This window comes from Musca vetustissima, unplaced genomic scaffold (genome assembly GCF_032173495.1).
Source record: "Musca vetustissima isolate MV318-11 ecotype Yass unplaced genomic scaffold, APGP_CSIRO_Mvet_v1 utg42679, whole genome shotgun sequence".
Classification (NCBI taxonomy): domain Eukaryota; kingdom Metazoa; phylum Arthropoda; class Insecta; order Diptera; family Muscidae; genus Musca; species Musca vetustissima.
In genome coordinates this window covers 81,463-102,831 of record NW_026876512.1, presented here as the reverse complement: position 1 = coordinate 102,831, position 21,369 = coordinate 81,463, and the positions used below count along the sequence as shown (strand labels likewise).

General features: G+C 33.4%; 1 protein-coding gene across 1 annotated transcript; it reads right to left on the bottom strand.

Moving 5' to 3' along the window:
- Nucleotides 1-3,940: 3,940 nt before the first annotated feature.
- On the bottom strand, nucleotides 3,941-5,335 carry LOC133321076 (DNA polymerase interacting tetratricopeptide repeat-containing, protein of 47 kDa). Its single transcript, XM_061530176.1, has 4 exons — nucleotides 4,886-5,335; nucleotides 4,350-4,826; nucleotides 4,124-4,288; nucleotides 3,941-4,049 (listed from the first exon to the last, which is right to left on the bottom strand). Exons 1-4 carry the CDS (start codon nucleotides 5,332-5,334, stop codon nucleotides 3,947-3,949), a joined length of 1,194 nt encoding a protein of 397 aa, XP_061386160.1. The 5' UTR covers nucleotide 5,335; the 3' UTR covers nucleotides 3,941-3,946.
- Nucleotides 5,336-21,369: the final 16,034 nt, after the last annotated feature.

Below are 21,369 nucleotides of genomic sequence, written 5' to 3'. Positions count from 1 at the left end.
AGTAATAACAAATTGAGGTTAAGATACAAAAAATAAAAAAGTTGGGTTATGTTCAAAAAATTAAACGCTAAAGAAAACAGCTAAAGATTCCCTATCGTAACAAATAATAATGAATATTATATCCGCTGTATGCTATTAACTAATTGGTTATGTGTTGCAAAAATTCTTTATTCTGAAACATAACCTATAAAACAAATTTATAACCATACAATGCTATTAAAAAGTGAGGTTATGTTACAAAAACTAACAAAATGCGTTATGTTCAAAAAAGCAAATGCTGAAGAAAATTGTTTTATTCGAATATTATATCCGTTGTAAGCTATTAACTAATTGGTTATGAGTTACAAAAAAATTGTATTCCCGAACATAACCTATAAATGGAAATTATAACCAAAAAATACTATTGAAAAAACTTAAAAAATCCCTTACATAGTACATATCTATTCCATTGCCTGCTTAAAAATATATAGCTAAACAAAACTGCCATAATTTTATGTAACATATTTTACACTTATGATAAAATAAAAAAAATAATAAGTCCAGCCCAAAAAAATGTAAACTTTTAAATGTGCATGATGTAATGTTGGTTGTTTATTACGTTTGGTACAAGAGTAACAATATTTATGGAATACTAAAAATATATTAAAAAAACAATTAATATAGAAAGCTCAATTTATGAAAAATAATTACATACTATCGGAATTAGTTCAATTTCTTATGATATTGTCTCAATATTCCTTAAAAAATTATTTTAAAAATATTTTTAAGATTAAAAAAAAAAACATAATAATAAATATGTTATGTAAAAAAACTATCATAGAAGATGAAGTCTATTAAAAATTAGTTAAGACCCAAATATATAAGAATATGGCATGTCAAAAAGGCCAATTGGTCTCCCTCGGGCCTCTTTATAAAGACTCTAGGTCTCTATACAGACCAATTGGTCTTTATAAAGACTTAGGGTCTCTGTACTGACCAATTGGACTTTATAAAGACCCTAGGTCTTTATGCAGACCAATTGGTATTTATAAAGACCCGAGGTCTCTATACAGACCAATTGATTTTTATAAAGACCCAAGGACTCTATACAGACCAATTGGTCTTTATAAAGACTGTAGGTCTCTATAGAGACCAATTGGTCTTTATAAAGACCCTTGTTATCTGTACAGACCAAATGGTCTTTATAAAGACCCTAGGTCTCTATACAGACCAATTGGTCTTTATAAAGACCCTAGGTCTCTATACAGACCAATTGGTCTTTATAAAGACCCTAGGTCTCTATACAGACCAATTGGTCTTTATAAAGACCCTAGGTCTCTATACAGACCAATTGGTCTTTATAAAGACCCTAGGTCTCTATACAGACCAATTGGTCTTTATAAAGACCCTAGGTCTCTATACAGACCAATTGGTCTTTATAAAGACTATAGGTCCCTATACATACCAATTGGACTTTATAAAGACCCTAGGTCTCTATACAGACCAAATGGTCTTTATAAAGACCCTACGTCTCTATACAAACCTAATCGTCTCTATAAAGACTCGAGGACTTTATACAGACCAATTAGTGTTTATAATGACTCAAGGTCTATAAAGACCTATTGGTCTTCATAAAAAAACCGAGGTTCTATTTGCCAACCTCTCATGTGTTTTCCCCACCTCCCTTTAATTTAGAATTTAGTTGTAATCTAATTTTAGTTAACATATTTCTAAACCAAAAAAACCCAACTGCTTTAAAGAAATTAACTTTTCAAAATTTTATTTGGCCTTTTTATATATTAAAAATAAAAAAATCATTGTTTTACTATGTAAATTAATTAAATATATATTGTTGACTATTTATGCTTCTTGTTGTCTATGAATAATTATTTTATACTGACATTTTCGTTGCAGAACTCTAAATTTGAAAAATCGCTTTTTTATAAGAAATAAATAAATAAAATAAAAAATATAAATTAATAAATCAATTTAAAACTGTAAAACATATCGAAAAAATAAATATTTTTTAAGAAGAATTTAGATTTAATAGAAATAATATAATAAGCTTTTTATATAACAGTATTTAATGAACGACAAAACAGCTGATTTGCACATAACCTCAAAATTGCTTTAATGAAATATTTTCTAAACAATATTATTTTAAAATTATAAGTCTTCCCTTTTTTATTATTTTAATTTTATTCTATTTTTATTTTCCTTTCCTAAAAGTGAGGTTATGAATATGATTTTTAAAATTTATAGGTTAATTTTACGGTTTTACTATAAAAAATTGAAATCAATTAAACCAAAAAGAAGACTTAATAATGAATGCATTTGCTCCAAAACTATTATAATTATTAGAAATGTAATAACAATAATTGAAAAATAATACCACCAAAAAAATATTGTAACCCTAAAAAACTGAAGTATCATATTGATTCAATATATACATACATATATATATCATAATAATATATACATATATTTTATAATTGTATGGCTTTTTAAAAAAATATATTTGCATTTTTTTGCTTAATTGTTGTAAAATATATAAATTATATTATATTTATATATACATAAATACTATTATATATACAATTATATAGATAATAATATTAATAAAATGCTTTGATATTAAAAAAAAAACAAAATTTAAAGAGTTTTTTTTATTGCAAAGAAACATTTAGTTTGAGGTTAGGATTGATCATTTATTTTTAAAACTATTTTTATACCCTTCACCACACTGTGGTACAGGGTATTATGTCTTTTTGCATATTTTTGTAACAGACAAAAGGAAACGAGATAGATACATGGTTCCTTTTGAGAATAAGCATAGAATCACTTTCTAAGTCGATTTATGAATGTCCGTCTGTCTGTCCATGTTTAATTGTAAACAAGGTGCAGGTCGCATTTATGATCCAATTTGTATGAAATTTGGCATAGCTCATGTATTTGGCCCAAGGACGGACCCTATTGAAATTGGAAAAAAATCGGTTCAGATTTAGATATAGCTCCCATATATATTTTTGTCCGATTTAATGTAAATTGTGAACCAAAGTCCCTATATATCTTTTGATTTGCACGAAATTTGGTATAGCGTACTGAATTAGGTCTAGAATAGTGTGTGTTAAGTTTCCTAAAAATCGGTTCAGATTTAGATATTGCTCTCATATATATTTTCGTCCGATTTTATGTAAATGGATTCCTGAATTAGGTCGTGAAAATCGATCCAGATTTAGATATAGCTCCCATATATATTTTCGTCGGATTTTAAGTAAAAGGTGCACCAAAGACCCCAAGGTAGGACGATTTACACAACATTTTGCAGAAGGTACTGAAGTTAATATAATCTAGCGTGTGGAAAGTTTTAAAATCGGATCTGATTTGGATAGGGCTCCTATATATTTTTTCTCACGACTTTAAGTATATGATGCACCAACAACTCAAAATGTGGCCGATATGTACAAAATATACTGAAATTAGTAAAACTTAACCCTTTCAGTGTCAAAAAAAAATTTCGATGAAATCGGTTTAGATTTCGATATAGCTTTTATATATTCTTTCGTCCGATGGTGCAGCAAACTACTCATGTTTATCCAATCGGACATCCGGATTGATATTTGCTTTAAATTGATTTACATAATTTTGTCCATTGTAAGAAGCAACCCTATATCTGACCAAATGAAAAATTTAGTATGGGTCGCAGAATGACATGTTTATGGGTCCATTTTCATGTTAATGGCCCTTCAAAAATTCGGCGTCTGTTAGGATTCATTTGTTGAATATACCCAAAATAGTCGGCCCCGTTCGACTTTACTACTTTCCTTACTGGTTTTTGATTATGATTTTTAAAATAATATTTTTAAGTCTAATAGAAGCCGAGTCGGCTTCCATTTTGTAGGGATATAGAAAAATAATTTAAAAAACAATTTTTTTTTAATTTTTATTAATATATCAAAAATTTGTTCTACTTAAATAAGCAACGTCTTGGTTCGTTTACGAATTTCATTTCCGTATGTGAATCCTTGGGCACAATATAAAACAATAAAGAGCCACCGCTAACAAAGAAGCTGCAAAAGAAGAAAAAGAAAAAACCCAAAATTTAAATTCCAACCTAAAGTTAAAACTCAAGACCACCACTTACCCCTTTTCTTGTAAAATTTCCTTAATGGTCTTTTCCAATTTCACCTTGTGCACACAACCAACTTTACGATTTTCATAATAGACATTAACTTTATCCGCAGCATAGCTGCCAGTTTTGTCCATGGGTAGGGGTTCGGCAAACAGGGAATCCAAGACATCCAGCATGCTACAAAGGAGGAAAACCTACATTAATATTTTTCTAAATAAAGAAACAAATCATCCCTTACGTTGCCTCCTCCGACAGCTGTTGCTGATAGTCGCTGTACATAAATTCCGGATATTGAAATGCCGCTGGCCATATAAGCGTTTGATTGTCTTCATCCAAATGCACCGAGTAATCTTCGAGGGGTAAAAAATTTGGTCTCAACAACTCCTCGTTGATGGGGTTTCCCGGCCGTATATCATCAAATTTAATTTTACGTTCTTCCAAAGCTTTTAGAAGGTTGTGGTAACGTTGTTGTTTTTTCTTTTCCAATGCCTGCTCCTTACGTTTATTACGTTCAATATCCTGCCTTTTGGTTTTATTCTTTTTCAGCAAATTTTGGGCATCTTGATTGTCCGGATCACGTTCAATAATTTCTTCACACAGTTCCGCGCATAAATCAAAGCGTTCCAATTCGTAGGCACATTGGGCGGCACGCCAGCGTGCCTTGGCATATTCGGGATTGTATTCCAAGGCCTTTTGGGCATCGGCCAGGGAGGATCTGGAAAGGGGATTAAAGGGTTAAATTTATTTAAATTTAGAAAAATATATTTATCTCACCTATAATTCTTCAAAAAGAACTGTGCCGCCGAACGATTATTATAGAGCACGGACAGCACCTCCGGTTTCTCACACTTAGCCTTTAGGCCCTCACTAAAACTGTAAACAGCCATGCGGAATTTCTTGTGTTTCATATAGAAATTACCATCCTCTTTGTAGTTAAGGGCCAACTCCTCACAGGTATTCTCCTCGGGATCATATTTCAGCTTCTGTAAACCCTCGAACATGGGATGTATCTCATCGCCCGGCTGTGGTTCCTTTTTCATAAAGAATGGATGTTTATCCATTTCCTCTTGCCAACGATCTTCCGGCCAGCCCTCCTCATATCGCTTTCGTTCCAAACCATTGATGAACTCATCCAATTCAGCATCTAATTTGGCAGCCAACTCCAAACGTTCCTGTTCGGACCATTGTTTCTGTTTGACTTCTTCTTCGGTGGGTGGGGACATTTTGTGGGTAGGGGGATACTTTTTTATTTATATTTTTTAATAATTGTATTTTATTTGTTTAATATTTATTATTTTTGTTGATGTTTATTGCACCGTGCACCTTCTCTTTACACTCACTTGACTTTACATGTGCTCCAAGACACAACCTCGTCTGAAGAAAAATTGAAAAACGTTCCACCTGCTAACGAATGGACGGAGAAGCAAAATGGCCGATAAAGATAAACCCAAAATGGTATAATTGAAAGTTTACGAATGGTGTGGGAGGGAGACTCACAACAAAAACAATGTCATGTGTTGGTGAGTACTGGTTACTCACACAAGCAATGTGTGGGAGCTGTGTTCAGTTGACATAACCATACAAATTGGCGGTTAATTAATGAATTTAGAAAAATATTAATTAAAATCTACTTTTTATTGATTTTTTGAGTAGATTAATAAAAATTTAATAAGAAAATATTATTACAAAACATTTCAAGTAATTTCTAATTAAAAAGCACTCCTCAAAAGCGATGGCAAAGATGAATAAATCCAATGAATAATTTTTAAATAAATTATCAAATATTATATATTATATTAAAAAATAAACAACATTTTGTTGCAGATTATAATATAGATTATCCAAATCTAATAAAACATATTATTTTTCATCTTAAAATTGCATACAAACTAAGGGGAATAAGAACAATAAATGTGAGCTGTGTTCAGTAGCAAAGCCATGAACTTTTGGCGCTTAAATTAAAAATGTTTATTTTAAATTAATTTTTAATAAAATTTTTAGCAAAATATTTAAATTTTATAAAAAAAATGTGGTCTACATTAAAAATTACCTTAATATGTTAAAAAAAAACTATAATAAACTTTTAATAATACCTATCCTCACATAAGTAGCAAATTTCAGTACAATCGGAATCGAATATAGTGACGACCGGCAATATTGGTCGCTATAGGCAATAGTCGTTATATACGATATCAAATTAAATTAAAATATTTCTGTTTTATTATTCAATAAAAAATACCGTAGTAAACAATAATTTTTCAAAGCTAACAGACAATTTAATGACCCTCATAGGTTATGTTTACATTTCGAATTTATTGATTTAATGTTATTTGCAAATATTCTATAAGCATGTACGTAATTAATGTTTATTTGCTTAAGGCAAAAGCACACACAAATTTTACGCTGCATTTTTGTTTTGTGTCGTAATAAGACAATTATAAAATAGGGGATTCGATATGTTCTAGCTAGTTATTTTATTAGAATTACGAAAAGGGTTTATTTTATAGAAATTTGTATATTCTGGCAGGTTCTGGTTCCGATTCATTCATTTATTGAGAACAAAAATTAATTCTTGTTATGGTCGTCCATGTAAAAATATTAATTGTTTTTATTTACGAATTTATTGAGAACAAAAATTAATTGCTTGTATTTTTTGGTTATCCCGTCAACTACATTTTTATTCAAATATTTTTGCAGGGTATTCTAGAAGGTGTGGATTAAAAAAATATTTATTCAGTGTCTATCACAAGAAATTTACAAAAATATTTTTTTAGGTTCTACAACAAGGCGTGGATTTTTATACCGTACACAACTATGTTGTCGGGGTATTATAGCTTTGTGCAGTCCCAAAAGTTTGTAACGCCGCGAAATATTGGTCCTTGAACTTTAAGTATACCGATCGTCATATATCGACTAGCTGAATCGATCTAGACATGTGTGTCCGTCCGTCTGTCTATTATAATTTGTAAACACGATACAGGTCACAGTTATGGACCAATCTTCACGAAATTTTGCATGTAGTATGCGTTCTGGGCAATGAAGACCCCTATTGTTTTTGGTAAAGATCGATTAATATTTAGGGAATGAAATGGACCGAATACTTAATTTTTGACGTTTTTTCTGGTCGCTCCAGAGACCGCAATTATGTCCCGAACATCGTGAAATTTGACATGGAGAAGGAATAAACATGCCTGTTTTGATAAAGATCGGTCAATATTTAGCGGATCAAATAAGCCGTGACATTTGGGTGAAAAACGAAAAAAAAATTGTATTCTTGAGCATATATATTTTCCCCTGAAGGACATAGGCCCGAGAAGTTGATAGTATATCCAAGAGGAGTGGTTGGCCTTTAAATTGATGTCAAGTATATTGTCTTATGTATTCGGATGTGGGAGTTACACTTAAATATTTACAGGTACTTATGTATTCAGATATTATTTTGTAACTGATTACCACTGGAGGGCGGAGATATAGCGCTGTGAAATGTTCCATGAGGTTTCAGTTATGATGAAGGACAACGCCTGTAATATTCGGTGATGATCAGATAATAATTTAGGGATGAAGTGGACCGAGTCGATCTATAGGCCACAATTATAAGCCAAACATCACAACCCACGGTCAAGGGAATATGGACAAGTAAATAGAAGGACTGTACTGAATATTAGTAATATTCGGAAAATATGTCAGTATAAGGAAGAGGTGCTGTTGACCTCTAATAGGGCAAGAGGGTGGAACTACAAAGAAATATTACACAGGCACGGAATAAAAATCCGCAGAAAGTTAGAGTTCCGTGGTTGTTGTTGTAGCAGCTAGTACTGCTGTGTATTTTTCTATTTTTTTAATCTGATTCTGCCTCTAACTCCAAATTCAGAAAGGCTGCGACCTGTATTGGTTGAGTCCAGAGAGAAGATGGGGTTAGTTGAGTGGGTTTGGCTGGGCAATTGAACAGATGTAGCGTGTAATGTGGTTCGTTACCACATGCCGGGCAGACATTGTCGACCTCTCCATCAATTCGTGCCCAATACGAATTGAGGCGGCTACACCATCCAGATCTCAGTTATGCCAAGACCACTCTAGTTTGTCGAGGTAGCTGCAGCTCTTATGCAGCTATCAAAGGCGGATGGTCTCCGAGTATGGTATTCACGCGATATTCTTGAACTGCTTCCTCAACTGCATCCGTGTCAATACTATTCAATCCTGCTTGATAAGCCTGTTGATGTAGAGGCTCTCTTTTGTACCTCTGGACCTCTCTCTCCAAATCATGGAGATCTTTCCTGACATGCCTGGGTGGTGGGTGCCTATCCATTAGGTAGTGGTTTGGATGGCTGCTCTTATAACACCCAAGCAGGTATTGCATCGATAACATCTTGTTGTGTTGACGCACAGGAAGGATCTTCGTCTCCTCATGTAAGTGGTCTATTGGAGTCATGAGGAGACACTCTGTTGCAGTCCTCAGGGCAGCATTCTGGCAGGATTGAAGACTTTTCCACTGCGTTGCACTGACGTTAGCGGACCACACTGGCGCCGCATAGTTTTTTTAGCAAATACAAATAAAAAGAGTTCAGTGGTAGTTGTGTAGGGTATCGTATGGTCGGTCCCGACTATACTGCTCCGCTCACTAATAAATTTTATATTATTTTATTATTAATTTAAAAATATTCAATTTAACAAATAAAAGTACTAATTTATTAGGCCAGTTTCAGTGTGTCATGCATTAAAATCGAACTCGATAAACGAAGACAAAGTTCATTCTTTTTACAACCTACACAGCTCGTTTCGTCGCTTTATTCCGATTTATGCAATTTAACCACAGCCAACCAGGAAATATATACATATTTTAAGACATTGCAATTTCGTAGTCATAAATATGCATCGGAAAATTGTGAGCGCCTACCAAAGAGGTGCTAAATTATAGAGAAAGGGCAAGTGTTTGAAATATTGACACATTGGTCGGCAATATATGGCAATATAAAATATTGATTGGAATAAATATATGTGTTTTATAGAAGATCTATTAATAAGGTCACTCAGCTAGTGAAAGTCAGCTGTTTTTTTTCTCAAGTCTAAAGTCAAAAAGTTGGTCTTTGTTTACGTTTTCATTATTGGAAGTCAATTCACAATAATGGATTTTGACAGCAAACTTGAGAAACAGCGGATATCCAGCTGGTCTCCCTGAATGGCAATATTTAAAGGCCGTGGCTTGATTTATATGTAAAAATAATCATTAGATTATCCCAATGTCTATTAATAAGGCCACCCGGGGAGATCAGCTGCAAATCAGCTGATTATCGTGTTTGCTGTCAAATTCCATAATTATGAATAGACTTCCATCTGTCTTTCGCTTTCTGAATAGCCTTTGGATCAATCTTTTGCTACAATGTAACATGTGATTTTAGTTCGTCTTCGGACGGCTCACAAGAAAGACGCATTTAAAGAGTTAATTACAACTACGCACTGTGGGCGATTGGGCCTTGTTAGCGGCATTTAATTAATAACTTCTAAACGAAAAAAGATATCTTCAGCCGGGGTTTTTTCACAGTTCAGAAAAAAGTCGTAGACTTTTTTAAGAAAAAAAAATTTGCTTATTTTTTTAATTTTTAAAATTATTTTTAATTTTTTTATTTTTAAATTTTTTTTAATTTCATAATTCACATTTTATAAATCAAAATTATTTTCGGAATCAGAATCAGGCATATCTAGATGATCCATTAAAAGCAAGCTCTTAACATCATAGTCCATAATAATATTTTTGCAGACGAAATTGAAGACCCAATTGACAATGAACATATCAAAGGGTCTGACGAAACTAATAAAGCATTTATGATATCTTTGATTGTATTTTTCCTGGAATTTTTTCTTGTACTGCTCTCGCGTATGTTTCGATAGACCATGTTCCTGGCTTCAAGAGCTTCCTCGGACATCTACCAATCGGAAGGGAAAAATGGTTTATTATATTTGTCCCATGCTTTATCAGTTTCCAATGCGTAAGATTCGATTGCGACCGAATTTATCTCGTATCCACAAGCCAATGCTCGTAAGACTACGCTAAATCGATATATTAAATCATTCCTTTCTACTGTTATACGAGCAGCCAAATTTGGTTGTTGTTGGAAAAAACTCCTTGTAGTGTTTCCGTTATTCGTGCTGCCAGTACCAGCCATTGGGATATCCACCAACAAATGTATTTCTTCCCTTAGCTTCTGCTGAATAATTCTTTTATTTTGTTCGACGACATCCTTGTGGAGACTTGATAAGCCATATTCAAATAGGTTTCCCTTAAAATGAGAGTTTTTCACCAAATTTAGATCGTTCATATTTTTGGGAGTCGCACTGCAGATTCCACATGTTTGCGAAGCCGATTCCGATATGGCACTGAAATTGGTGATCAATTCTAAAGGTACTCACAAATGTTGGAAAAATATTTAATATTTAGCTGTTAATGTTTTCAATTTCTCTGCGAGACAAGTCTGCCGATTCTTTCTCGTAAAGTAATTTAATGGGTCGATAATATCGGGTAGAAGAAGGCCGATTGCTTTTCCATAAAACGGTCGGTCCTTTCTGCACTATTAATGGTACCACAACGCAGTTTATCGTAGCATATATATATATATATATATATAGGCGTTTTGCTCTTTAGCAGCTCTCTTTGACAAATTCCATGTGTACTTGGTATGTTCAACATCTACAAATATGCCATACTAAAAAAATTACCCGTTTTGCTACCGACATTGCTCCAAAAAAATGCCATGGTTAGCAGGTAATAGAAGTTCATATTACATATTTTGGACGCACAATGGCTCATACTTCCTGCTAAAAAAGAGTTAGACCGAATCCGTGCGAATCTTGTAAGTTCTACTCCACGAACGACAGCTGCGTGCTATAGCGGGCTAGTTGTTAATACACTTAATTATGATCAGCACATTTATAGACCGGTCACAAACACAGATTTTTTATGTAATACATACCTTGAAATTAATAAAAAGCCACACTTTTAATGAAACAAGTAAAAATTGTAATTTTCCAAGGAGCTCGGAATCAATGCGCACAACAAAGAAAATATATTGTAAAGCTCTTGCTAAAACATATTTTGTGTTAGACTGCTCACAGCTAATGATCAGCTGATCGTAGAGCTTATAAAAAACGTCAAAAATCTAATCAAAGCATCCGTTATCGATTTGTGAAAAAATTAACGCTTTTTTAAATTTGAAATAAATGCCGCTAGCGAGGCCCAATCCCCTTCTATTCTAATAGAAAGTGGACTAGCTGGAGAAGGACCTGTCAATTGTGTCAGTTTTTAAAGAGATAAAAAAAGCATGTGATTTTTTATTTTTAAGAAAAATCACCCACTAAAGGGGAAATATATTTTTTTAATTTGGTTGCTTCCTTAATTAGTTAAACAAATTCTACAAATTATTTATGTTAATTTAGTGGCGTTTTTTATTATTTCCTTTACATTGGCATTAAGCAATGCACAATTTGACAGCTTTTGATAATGTTTACAGATAATTATTTTTGTTGTTGTTTTCTTCGCACATTCTAATTAAGCGGTGTCAATTGTTGTCGATTATTGTAAATTAGTAATCAAATAGTCAAATGTGTTAATAAAACAATGTGCGATGTTGCAATAAATTTGAATAGAAAAAAATAAACAATTGGAAAAATAAAAACGTAGTTTTAAAATTTGAAACTAGAATTAGTTGACATTATTGATGGTATCACAATTAATTGTCAAAAAACGTGACACATTTGACACACATTAAACAGATGTTTCAGGGTGGAATGCAGTTGATTTGCAATCAGCTGATTGTCACTTACAAATGCTTTCAGGCTCAGAATGTGACATTCGCCCCTTACTTTCAGGATTTCATAAATCGCGTTAATTTAAAAAATGTTGATGTATATTCACAATAGCGAATTATGTTTAATATTGTGAATTTTTTCAAAAGCCATATTTATTTAAATACATACTGTGTAAACATATTATTACCTTTATCATAACACTTACTTCGCCTTTTGTCTTTCCAAACAAGAGTGAAATTATTATGGACCGGTAAATACAAAACTTACCAAAAATGTTAACCTGACTTCCAGGCATATGACCAAATAAAAAGTATTATATTTAAAATTAAGTTGTATTTTTTTATTTGTTAAACATTTTCATTTAATTTATAAATTATTTTGGGGTTAATTGGATGGCAATAAACTTTGTAGATTGCCAAATAAGTAAATTTATGTGGGTGGTCAAAATTCAATGAAAGGGGTGAAGGTCTGTTAAAAAATATTAAAGAAAAAGTTAACGAATTTTTAAAAAATCCACACCAGAGGATCGGCTAAATTCATGCCAGAGGATCCGTTAAAAAATGATTTTTATGCCCTAGACAACTATGTTGTCAGGTTTTTATAGCTTTGTGTAGCCCCAACAGTTTGTAACGTCGCGAAATATTGGTCGTAGAACCACCTTTAAGTATACCGATCGTCATATCTCGACTAACTGAGTCGATCTAGACATGTGTGTCCGTCCGTCTGTCCATTACAATTTGTAAACACGATATAGGCCACAGTTATGGAACAATTTTCACGAAATTTTGCATTTAGGATGGGTTCTGGCCAATGAAGACCCCTATTGTTTTCGGTAAAGATCGGTTAAGATTTAGAGGATGAAATGGACCAAATACTTAAATTTAGTCGGTTTTTCTGGTCGCTCCAGAGGACACAATTATTATCCAAGCATCGCGAATTTTTACATGGAGAAGGGGATTGGGCCAAAGAATAAGCATGCCTGTTTTGATAAAGATCGATGGTGTGTGAAAAATGACAAAAGTTTTATTTTATAGGGAATATATTTACTCCTGAAGGACATAGATCCGAGAAGTTGATAGTATATCCAAGAGGAGTGGTTGGTCTTAAAGAAAATATTCGAAAGTAGTCGTTAAAAATGATCTAGAGGTAGAATAAGATATGAATATATAAACCAGTAAGGAAATAGCAAAATCAGACTGGGGCGACTATATGATACCCTTCACAAGTTTGGGTACATTGTACATATGCATCCTTACAATTGCATATCAATGTGCACTCGAAGGAACACACTCATGCATTTCTGCAACCTATGCTAAATTTAATTTCATTCGGGCAGATTTAGAGTCGTATGTGTACCATGGGACTAATTTATGGAAAACGGTACATCGCACTGTTAAAAATTTAATCTCAATCGGACACCCGTTCGAAATACATATGGAGACTATGGCTTAATCTGCACCAATTTCAACAAAACGTAATAACAAATTTTCGTATAATCGGACAAACATTAGGGGTTTGGTGCACCATTTATGTAAAATCGGACGAATATATGTATGTATATGTGAGAGCTATATCGAAATCTGAACCGATTTTCCCGAAATGTAACATACAACATTCTAGTCACAATTCCGTATGCTATGCCAAATTTCGTGCAAATCGAAAGATATATAGGTACTTTGGTGCACAATTTACCTAAAACCGGACGAAAATATATATAGGAGCTATATCTAAAACTGCGGACGAAAATATATATGGGAGCTATATCTAAATCTGATCTGATTTTCACTCAACTTGGCAGACATAATTCTAGGCTCAATTTATTACGTTATGCGAAATTTCGTGCAAATCGAAGGATATATAGGGGCTTTTGTGCACCATTTACCTAAAATCGGACGAAAATATATATGGGAGCTATATCTAAATCTGAACCGATTTTCACGAAATTTAACACACATCATTCTAGGCTCAATTCAGTACGTTATGCCAAATTTCGTACAAATCGAAAAGTATACAGGTACTTTGGTGCACCATTTATATAAAATCGGACGAAAATATATATGGGAAGTATATCTACATCTGAACCGATTTTCAGGAAATTTAACGCACACCATTCTAGACCTTATTCAGTGTACTACGCCAAATTTCGAGCAAATCGAAAGATATATAGGGATTTTGGTGCACCATTTACATAAAATCGGACGAAAATATATATGGGAGCTATATCTAAATCTGAACCGATTTTCACGAACTTTCACCATCATATTTCTAGGCTTAATTTAGTACGCTCTGTCAAATTTCGTGCAAATCAAAGCATATATAGGGACTTTGGTGCACTATTTACCTAAAATCGGACGAAAATATATATGGAAGCTATATCTATATCTGAACCGATTTTCATGAAATTTAACACACATCTTTCTAGACTTAATTCAGTACGCTTTCCCAAATTTCATGAAAATCGAAGGATATTTAGGGGCTTTGGTGCACCATTTACATGAAATCGGACGAAAATATATATGGGAGCTATATCGAAATCTTAACTGATTTTCAAGAAATTTTAAACACATGATTCTAGTCTCTATTCAGTACGCTGTGCCAAACTTCGTGCAAATCGGAAGATTTATAGGGATTTTGGTGCACCATTTACCTTAAATCGGACGAAAAAATATATAGGAGCTATATCTAAACCTGATCCGATTTTCACTCAACTTGGCAGATATAATTCTAGGCTCAATTCATTACGTTATGCGAAATTTCGTGCAAATCGAAGGATATATAGGGGCTTTGGTGCACCAATTACCTAAAATCGGATGAAAATATATATGGCAGCTATATCTAAATCTGAACCGATTTTCATGAAATTTAACACACATCAATCTAGACTCAATCCAGTACGCTGTGCCAAATTTCGTACAAATCGAAAGATATATAGGTACTTTGGTGCACTGTTTACCTTAAATCGGACGAAAATATATATGGAAGCTATATCTAAATCTGAACCGATTTTTCTGAAACCTAATACACATCATTCTAGACCTAATTCAGAATGTTATACAAAATTTCGTGCAAATCGAAGGATATATAGGGACTTTGGTGCACCATTTACATTCAATCGGCCGAAAATATATATGGGAGCTATATCTAAATCTGAACCGATTTTTCCCAATTTCAATAAGGTTCATCCTTGGGCCAAATGAGTGAGCTGTGCCAAATTTCATCCCAATCGGATCATAAATGCGACCTGTACTTTATTCACAAAAATACATGGACGGACAGAGGGACGGACATGCGTGAATCGACTTAGAAAGAGATTCTATGCATATTCCCAAAAGTAACCATATGTCTATCTCGTTTCCTTTTGCCTGTTACAAACATATGCCCAAGGTACCCTGTACCACAGGTGAAGGGTATAAAAATCTTGCTTGAAATTATACTCGAGAATATTTTTTTGAGATATACTTTAAAAAAATCCACGGTATTCCTAAAAAAATAATTTATTATTTTTTAATTCCTCATATCTTCACCGGGTTAATTACTCTGCATAACACCTCAACTGACACTATTGTGTTTTTTGTTGTTGTATTTTATTACTAATAATATTACTATTTTTTTATTATTTGATTTTTTTTCATCAATAACAACACATCATCTTAAGCAAATATAGATTTGCATTTTAAACAAAGTTTTTTTTTTCAAAACAGCAAATAAATAAACAAAAAAAAAAACTTGGCTGGGCTACAGGGATGATGGATGCAGCAGTAAGCCGTCTGTATGAAGGTGGATATGGATGCGTATTTTCTCAAAAAACCTTAAAAACGTCAACTGACAACAGCTTATGACGATTTTGAAAAAAATCGTTTTATTTGAAAATGACAACATTTTGAAGAAGCACACACACACACACTCTGGCGTGTGTGTCTCCATTTATCCACCCAGAGAGGAAGGGTCGAAAATGCCAGTGCTGTGTTAATCAAACAGCAACAATAGCCACTGCAACAACAACAACAACAACACGAAAACGAACTTCAAACTAATGATTGAATTCGAAATACCAGTGCAGTTGCAATTTTCGTGTTGGCGCGTTAACATTTAACAAATTGCGAATTGTATATTTGAAAATCGTGGATCTGGGAAATACCTAAAAAAATATGATATACAAAAAATATAAAATTTATTAAAAATAAATATAAAAGTGAGAAATAATAATATTTGAAGGCAAATGAAAATAAATAAATAATAAGTGTGATTTTTTTAAAAAATATTTGAAAAAGGTAGACAAAAAATTCGTGGATATAAAAAAAAAGAAGTCGACAAAATAAGCGGTGGTTTTTCAAACTTAATTTATTATAATTTATAAAAAATGATAAATTATTTTTTTTCGAGATCTTTTAAAAATTATTTTTTCACATATAGAAATAAATTCTTCAATTTTAAAAATTAATTAATTTTCGGTACTTTGGGGTTCTTGAATGCGTTTTTCAACTGACCAAACCAAAAAATATTAATATTTACCCCATTTTTTGGGGTAGTCCCCCTATAACCCCCTTTTTATACCCTTCACCACACTGTGGTACAGGGTATAATGTCTTTGTGTATATGTTTGTAACAGGCAAAAGGAAACGAGATAGACACATGGTTCCTTTTGAGAATTTGCATAGAATCACTTTCTGAGTCGATTTATGCGTGTCCATCCGTCTGTCCGTCTCTTGGTGTTAAATTGTAAACAAAGTACAGGTCGCATTTATGATCGGATTTGGATGATGTTTGGTATAAGTAACTTATTTGGCCAAAGGACGCACCCTATTGAAATTGAAGAAAATCGGTTCAGTTTTAGATATGGCTCCCATATATATTTTCGTCCGATTAAAGGTAAATGGTGCACCAAAGCCCCTAAATATCTCTCGATTTGCACGAAATTTAACACGGCGTACTGAATTAACTCTAGAACGATGTGTGTTAAGTTTCGTGAAAATCGTTCCAGTTTTAGATATACCTCCCATATATAGTTTCGTTCGATTTTATGTAAATGGCGCACCAAAGTCCCTAAATATCTTTCGATTTGCACGAAATTTGGCATAGGGTAATGAATTAGGTCTACAATGATGTGTGCTAAGTTTCGTGAAAATCGATTCAGATTTAGATATAGCTCCCATATATATTTTCTTCCGATTTTAGGTATATGGTGCACCTAAGTCCGTATATATCCTTCGATTTGCACGAAATTTGGCACAGCGTACTGAATTTACTTTAGAACGATGTGTATTAAGTTTCGTGAAAATCGTTTCTGTTTTAGATGTACCTCCCATATATAGTTTCGTTCGATTTAAGGTAAATTGTGCACCAAAGTCCATACATATCTTTCGATTTGCACGAAATTTGGCACAGCGTACTGAATAAAGTCTAGAATGATGTGTGTTAAGTTTCGTAAAAATCGGTTCAGATTTCGATATAGCTCCCATATATATTTTCGTCCGATTTAATGTAAATGGTGTACCAAAGCCTCTATATTTCTTTCGATTTGCACGAAACTTGACACAGCGTAATGAATAGGGTCTAGAATGATGTGTGTTAAGTTTCGTGAAAGTCGGTGCAGATTTAGATATAGCTCCCATATATAGTTTCGTCCGATTTAAGGTTAATGGTGCACCAAAGTCCCTAAATATCTTTTTATTTGCACGAAATTTGGCATATGGCACTGAATTAGGTCCAGAATGACGTGTGTTAAGTTTCGAGAAAATTGGATCAGATTTGCATATAGCTCCCATATATATTTTCGTCAGATTTAATGTAAATGGTGCACCAAAGTCCCTAAATATCTTTTGATTTGCACGAAATTTGGCATAGCGTACTGAATTAAGTCTAGAAGGATGTGTGTTAAATTTGGTGAAAATCGGTTCAGATTTCGATATAGCTCGTCCGATTTAAGGTAAATGGTGCACCAAACACCCTATATAACTTTCGATTTGCACTAAATTTTGCACGGGGTATTGAATTACGTCTAGGATGATGTGTGTTAAATTTTGTGAAAATCGGTTCAGATTTAGATATACCTCCCATATATCTTTTCTTCCGATTTTACGTATATGGTGCACCAAAGTCTCTATATATCCTTCGATTTGCACGAAATTTGGCATAGCTAACTGAATTGCGTCTAGAATGATGTGTATTAAGTTTCGTGAAAATCGGTTCAGATTTATATAAAGCTCCCTTATATATTTTCGTCCGATTTAAGGTTAATGGTGCACCAAAGCATTTTGGTAAGAATTTTCCAGAAAAATGTTATTCGTAATGGAACAGAAAGAAAATAGACTGAAAAGAGCTAAAGAGTATGGCCGAATGTGGTGAACTGCCTAATTCGATGAGAAAGCATTCGTTGTCCAGCAGTTTGTAAACAAACAAAATTATCGTGTTTACTTGCCAAAGAGGTCAGCTGAAAATGTGGACCTTTGGTTGGCCACCAAAACCCAAGGCGCCCGGCCATGGTGATGGTGTGGGCCGCCATAACAGCCGATGGTAGCTCTTCGCTAGTATTAATCGAATATCATCAGAATAAATGCTGAATATTATCGCGAATATATTCTGGAGGGTGTATTAAAGCCTTGGGCACGCAAACATTTTGGCCGCAGACCTTGGACATTTCAACAGGACCATCCTGAGTGCGATGGTGGACGCCACCCACCGAAGAATGGTTACAAAATGAGGTTTCTCGTTTCATTTCCAGCGCACATTGGCCACCAACATATCCTGATACCAATCCATTGGACTATTGTGTCTGGAGTATTTTGGAAAGCATGGTTGGCACTAAAAAATACCAAAGTGTCGATCACCTCAAGCAAGCGCTTCGCCGGGAATGAGCCAAAATACAACAATCGGGCAGCGTGTGACGGTTTCATTGGCCGTTTGAAGGTTTCGATATTTAATTCCATCTTAATGGTCCTTCAAAAATGCGACGTCTGTTAGGATTCCATCTGTTGAATATACCCAAAGTGATGAAGGGAATCATATAGTCGGCCCGTCCGACTTTACTACTTTCCTTGCTGGTTTATATTTTATTCTGTGTGCTGAAATTTCTTCCCCTTCAAATTTTAAAATAAAAATTACCCACCTTTAATTTAAATAATTATTACTAAAATACATTTCCATTTATGCGTAACTAAATTGTTATGAAATTATTTTTTTTTAAATACTTTTTCACCACCAATCTTCAAAACGCCCTCCCAGACCACTCAGTCCCAATGCCAGGTTGTTGGTCTAATTGATTGGTGTCTGAACGTAATTGAATATTTATGGGGTTTATTCTATTTTTATTCCACTTTCTTCTTTATTTTCAATTCAATTTGTGTGCGATAATAAGCAATTAGATTTGTAATTACAATTGTTATTGTTTTAGAAAAGAAAATATAATTCTCGTGTTTTTAAATAATTTATTATGGGCACACATTTTCAAATTCCCATATATATGTGACCCTTGGATTGCCACTTTCTCTCTTGACGAACACCATGTGTGTTGGTTGTGCTCTCATTTTGGAATTGAAATGACATAGTTTTTGAAAAGGGGGTTATGGACATTTCAAAATACCACATTTTAGGGGTAGGTCACGCATAGCCCGCACGAAAAAAAAGCTCAGGAAAGTCATTGTCAACAACCCCAATCCGATCTTAGTTTCAATTCTCATGCACTCAAATCACCCCCTTTCGAAGATTGTTCTCACCGGGGGGGAGTTTTATTTTTTTCAAAACAAAATAATTGACATTTGTGTGTGACGTTTACATACACACATGTGTGTGTGTGTGTAATGTTGGAATTGGAACACATCACAAATGCCACCAAATGTTTGTTTGTCCTGCATTTGAGGGTAGCCTACCTCAAATCTATTAGGCAACATGCCACACATCAAAGTTCACACAGTGCACACTTTACACGAAGTAAAAAAAATTATGCATAATTTGTTGAAAAGAAACACAAACAGAGAGCTAAGTGTGAAATTAACCCATTGGGAACCAGATTTTTTAAAGAGTAATTTTCCCAAGTCCTCCCTAAATATATAATATAAGAATCTTTAAGGCGTGGATTTAAAAAAAAAAATATTTTTCAAGATCCTTAAAACAAATTCTCGCGGAGTTTTAAAAAAAAAATATTTTTCAAGATCCTTAAAAAAATTTTTCTTGGCGTGGATTTTTAAAAAAATTATTTTTCAAGATCCTTAAAAAAATTCTTCTTGGCGTGGATTTAAAAAAATATATTTTTCAAGATCCTTAAAAAATTCTTCTTGGCGTGGATTTTTAAAAAATTATTTTTCAAGATCCTTAAAAAAATTCTTCATGGCGTGGATTTTTAAAAAAATATATTTTTCAAGATCCTTAAAAAAATTCTTCTTGGCGTGGATTTTTAAATTTTTCATGGTCCATTCTAAGGCGTGAATTTTTTAAATTTTTTTTTCCATCTTCCCCTCAAGGTGTAACATATTTACCAATTACATTACAGCATCACCATCATCATGATCATCATCATAATTTTCTTCAAGGGATTTACACCCAGCTTTGTTGACAACAACAACAACAAATAAGCGAACTAACTAAAAAAAATTGCACTACACACCGGCAGTACATTGTGTCGCATATTGCTGGTGTTGTTGTTGTTGCAATTGCTGTCAACAACAAAGTTGACACTTTTAGCAGCAGTTGTTTATTTCCGTTTAAGTTTTGTTTTTTTTTTCGTGCTTTTGTTAGTTTTGTTATTCATGCGCGCGCATAACACATTTTTTTGTTTTGACAGATGATAGTTTAACACTTTGTGGGGAAGGGCTTTTCTTTAGAAGAGGATATAATGGATTCTCTCTCTTTCTCTCTTTAGCAACATTTAGATGAGAGAGAAATATTGTGGGGGAAGAGATACTGTAAATGTCATCCTGAGGGAGTGGAGTAATGGAGATAAATTTTGACGGCGTTGAAATAATGATTTGCGGACTTGGAATTGAAAGAAAGTACTGCGATCCTTAATGAGAGGATTAAACAAGATTGACATATAAAAACCAGTAAGGAAAGTAGTAAAGTCGGACTGGGCCGACTATATGATACCCTTCATCACTTTGGGTATATTCTACATTGTATCCTAAACAGACGCCGCCTTTTCGGAGGAGCATTGACATGAAATTGAACGAACTTAAATTTGAATCGATTTTCTCGAAACATAACACACGAGCTATGGCAGGGACAGATTTCCATCACAAAGGCACGAAAATCCCCATGAATATGCAGAACAACAACAACATCAAGTGTAAATACAAATACAGAAAAAATCATGAAATTTCTGTAAATACACAAGTCATGAGCGAACAAATATATATATTTAAAGGAGTTTGTTAGAAATACTTCAACGTACAAAACATTCAAATATAGTAACTTCTGTACATTGTACAAAATTGTGTGCCGGTCGGAACTTGACACACATTTACATT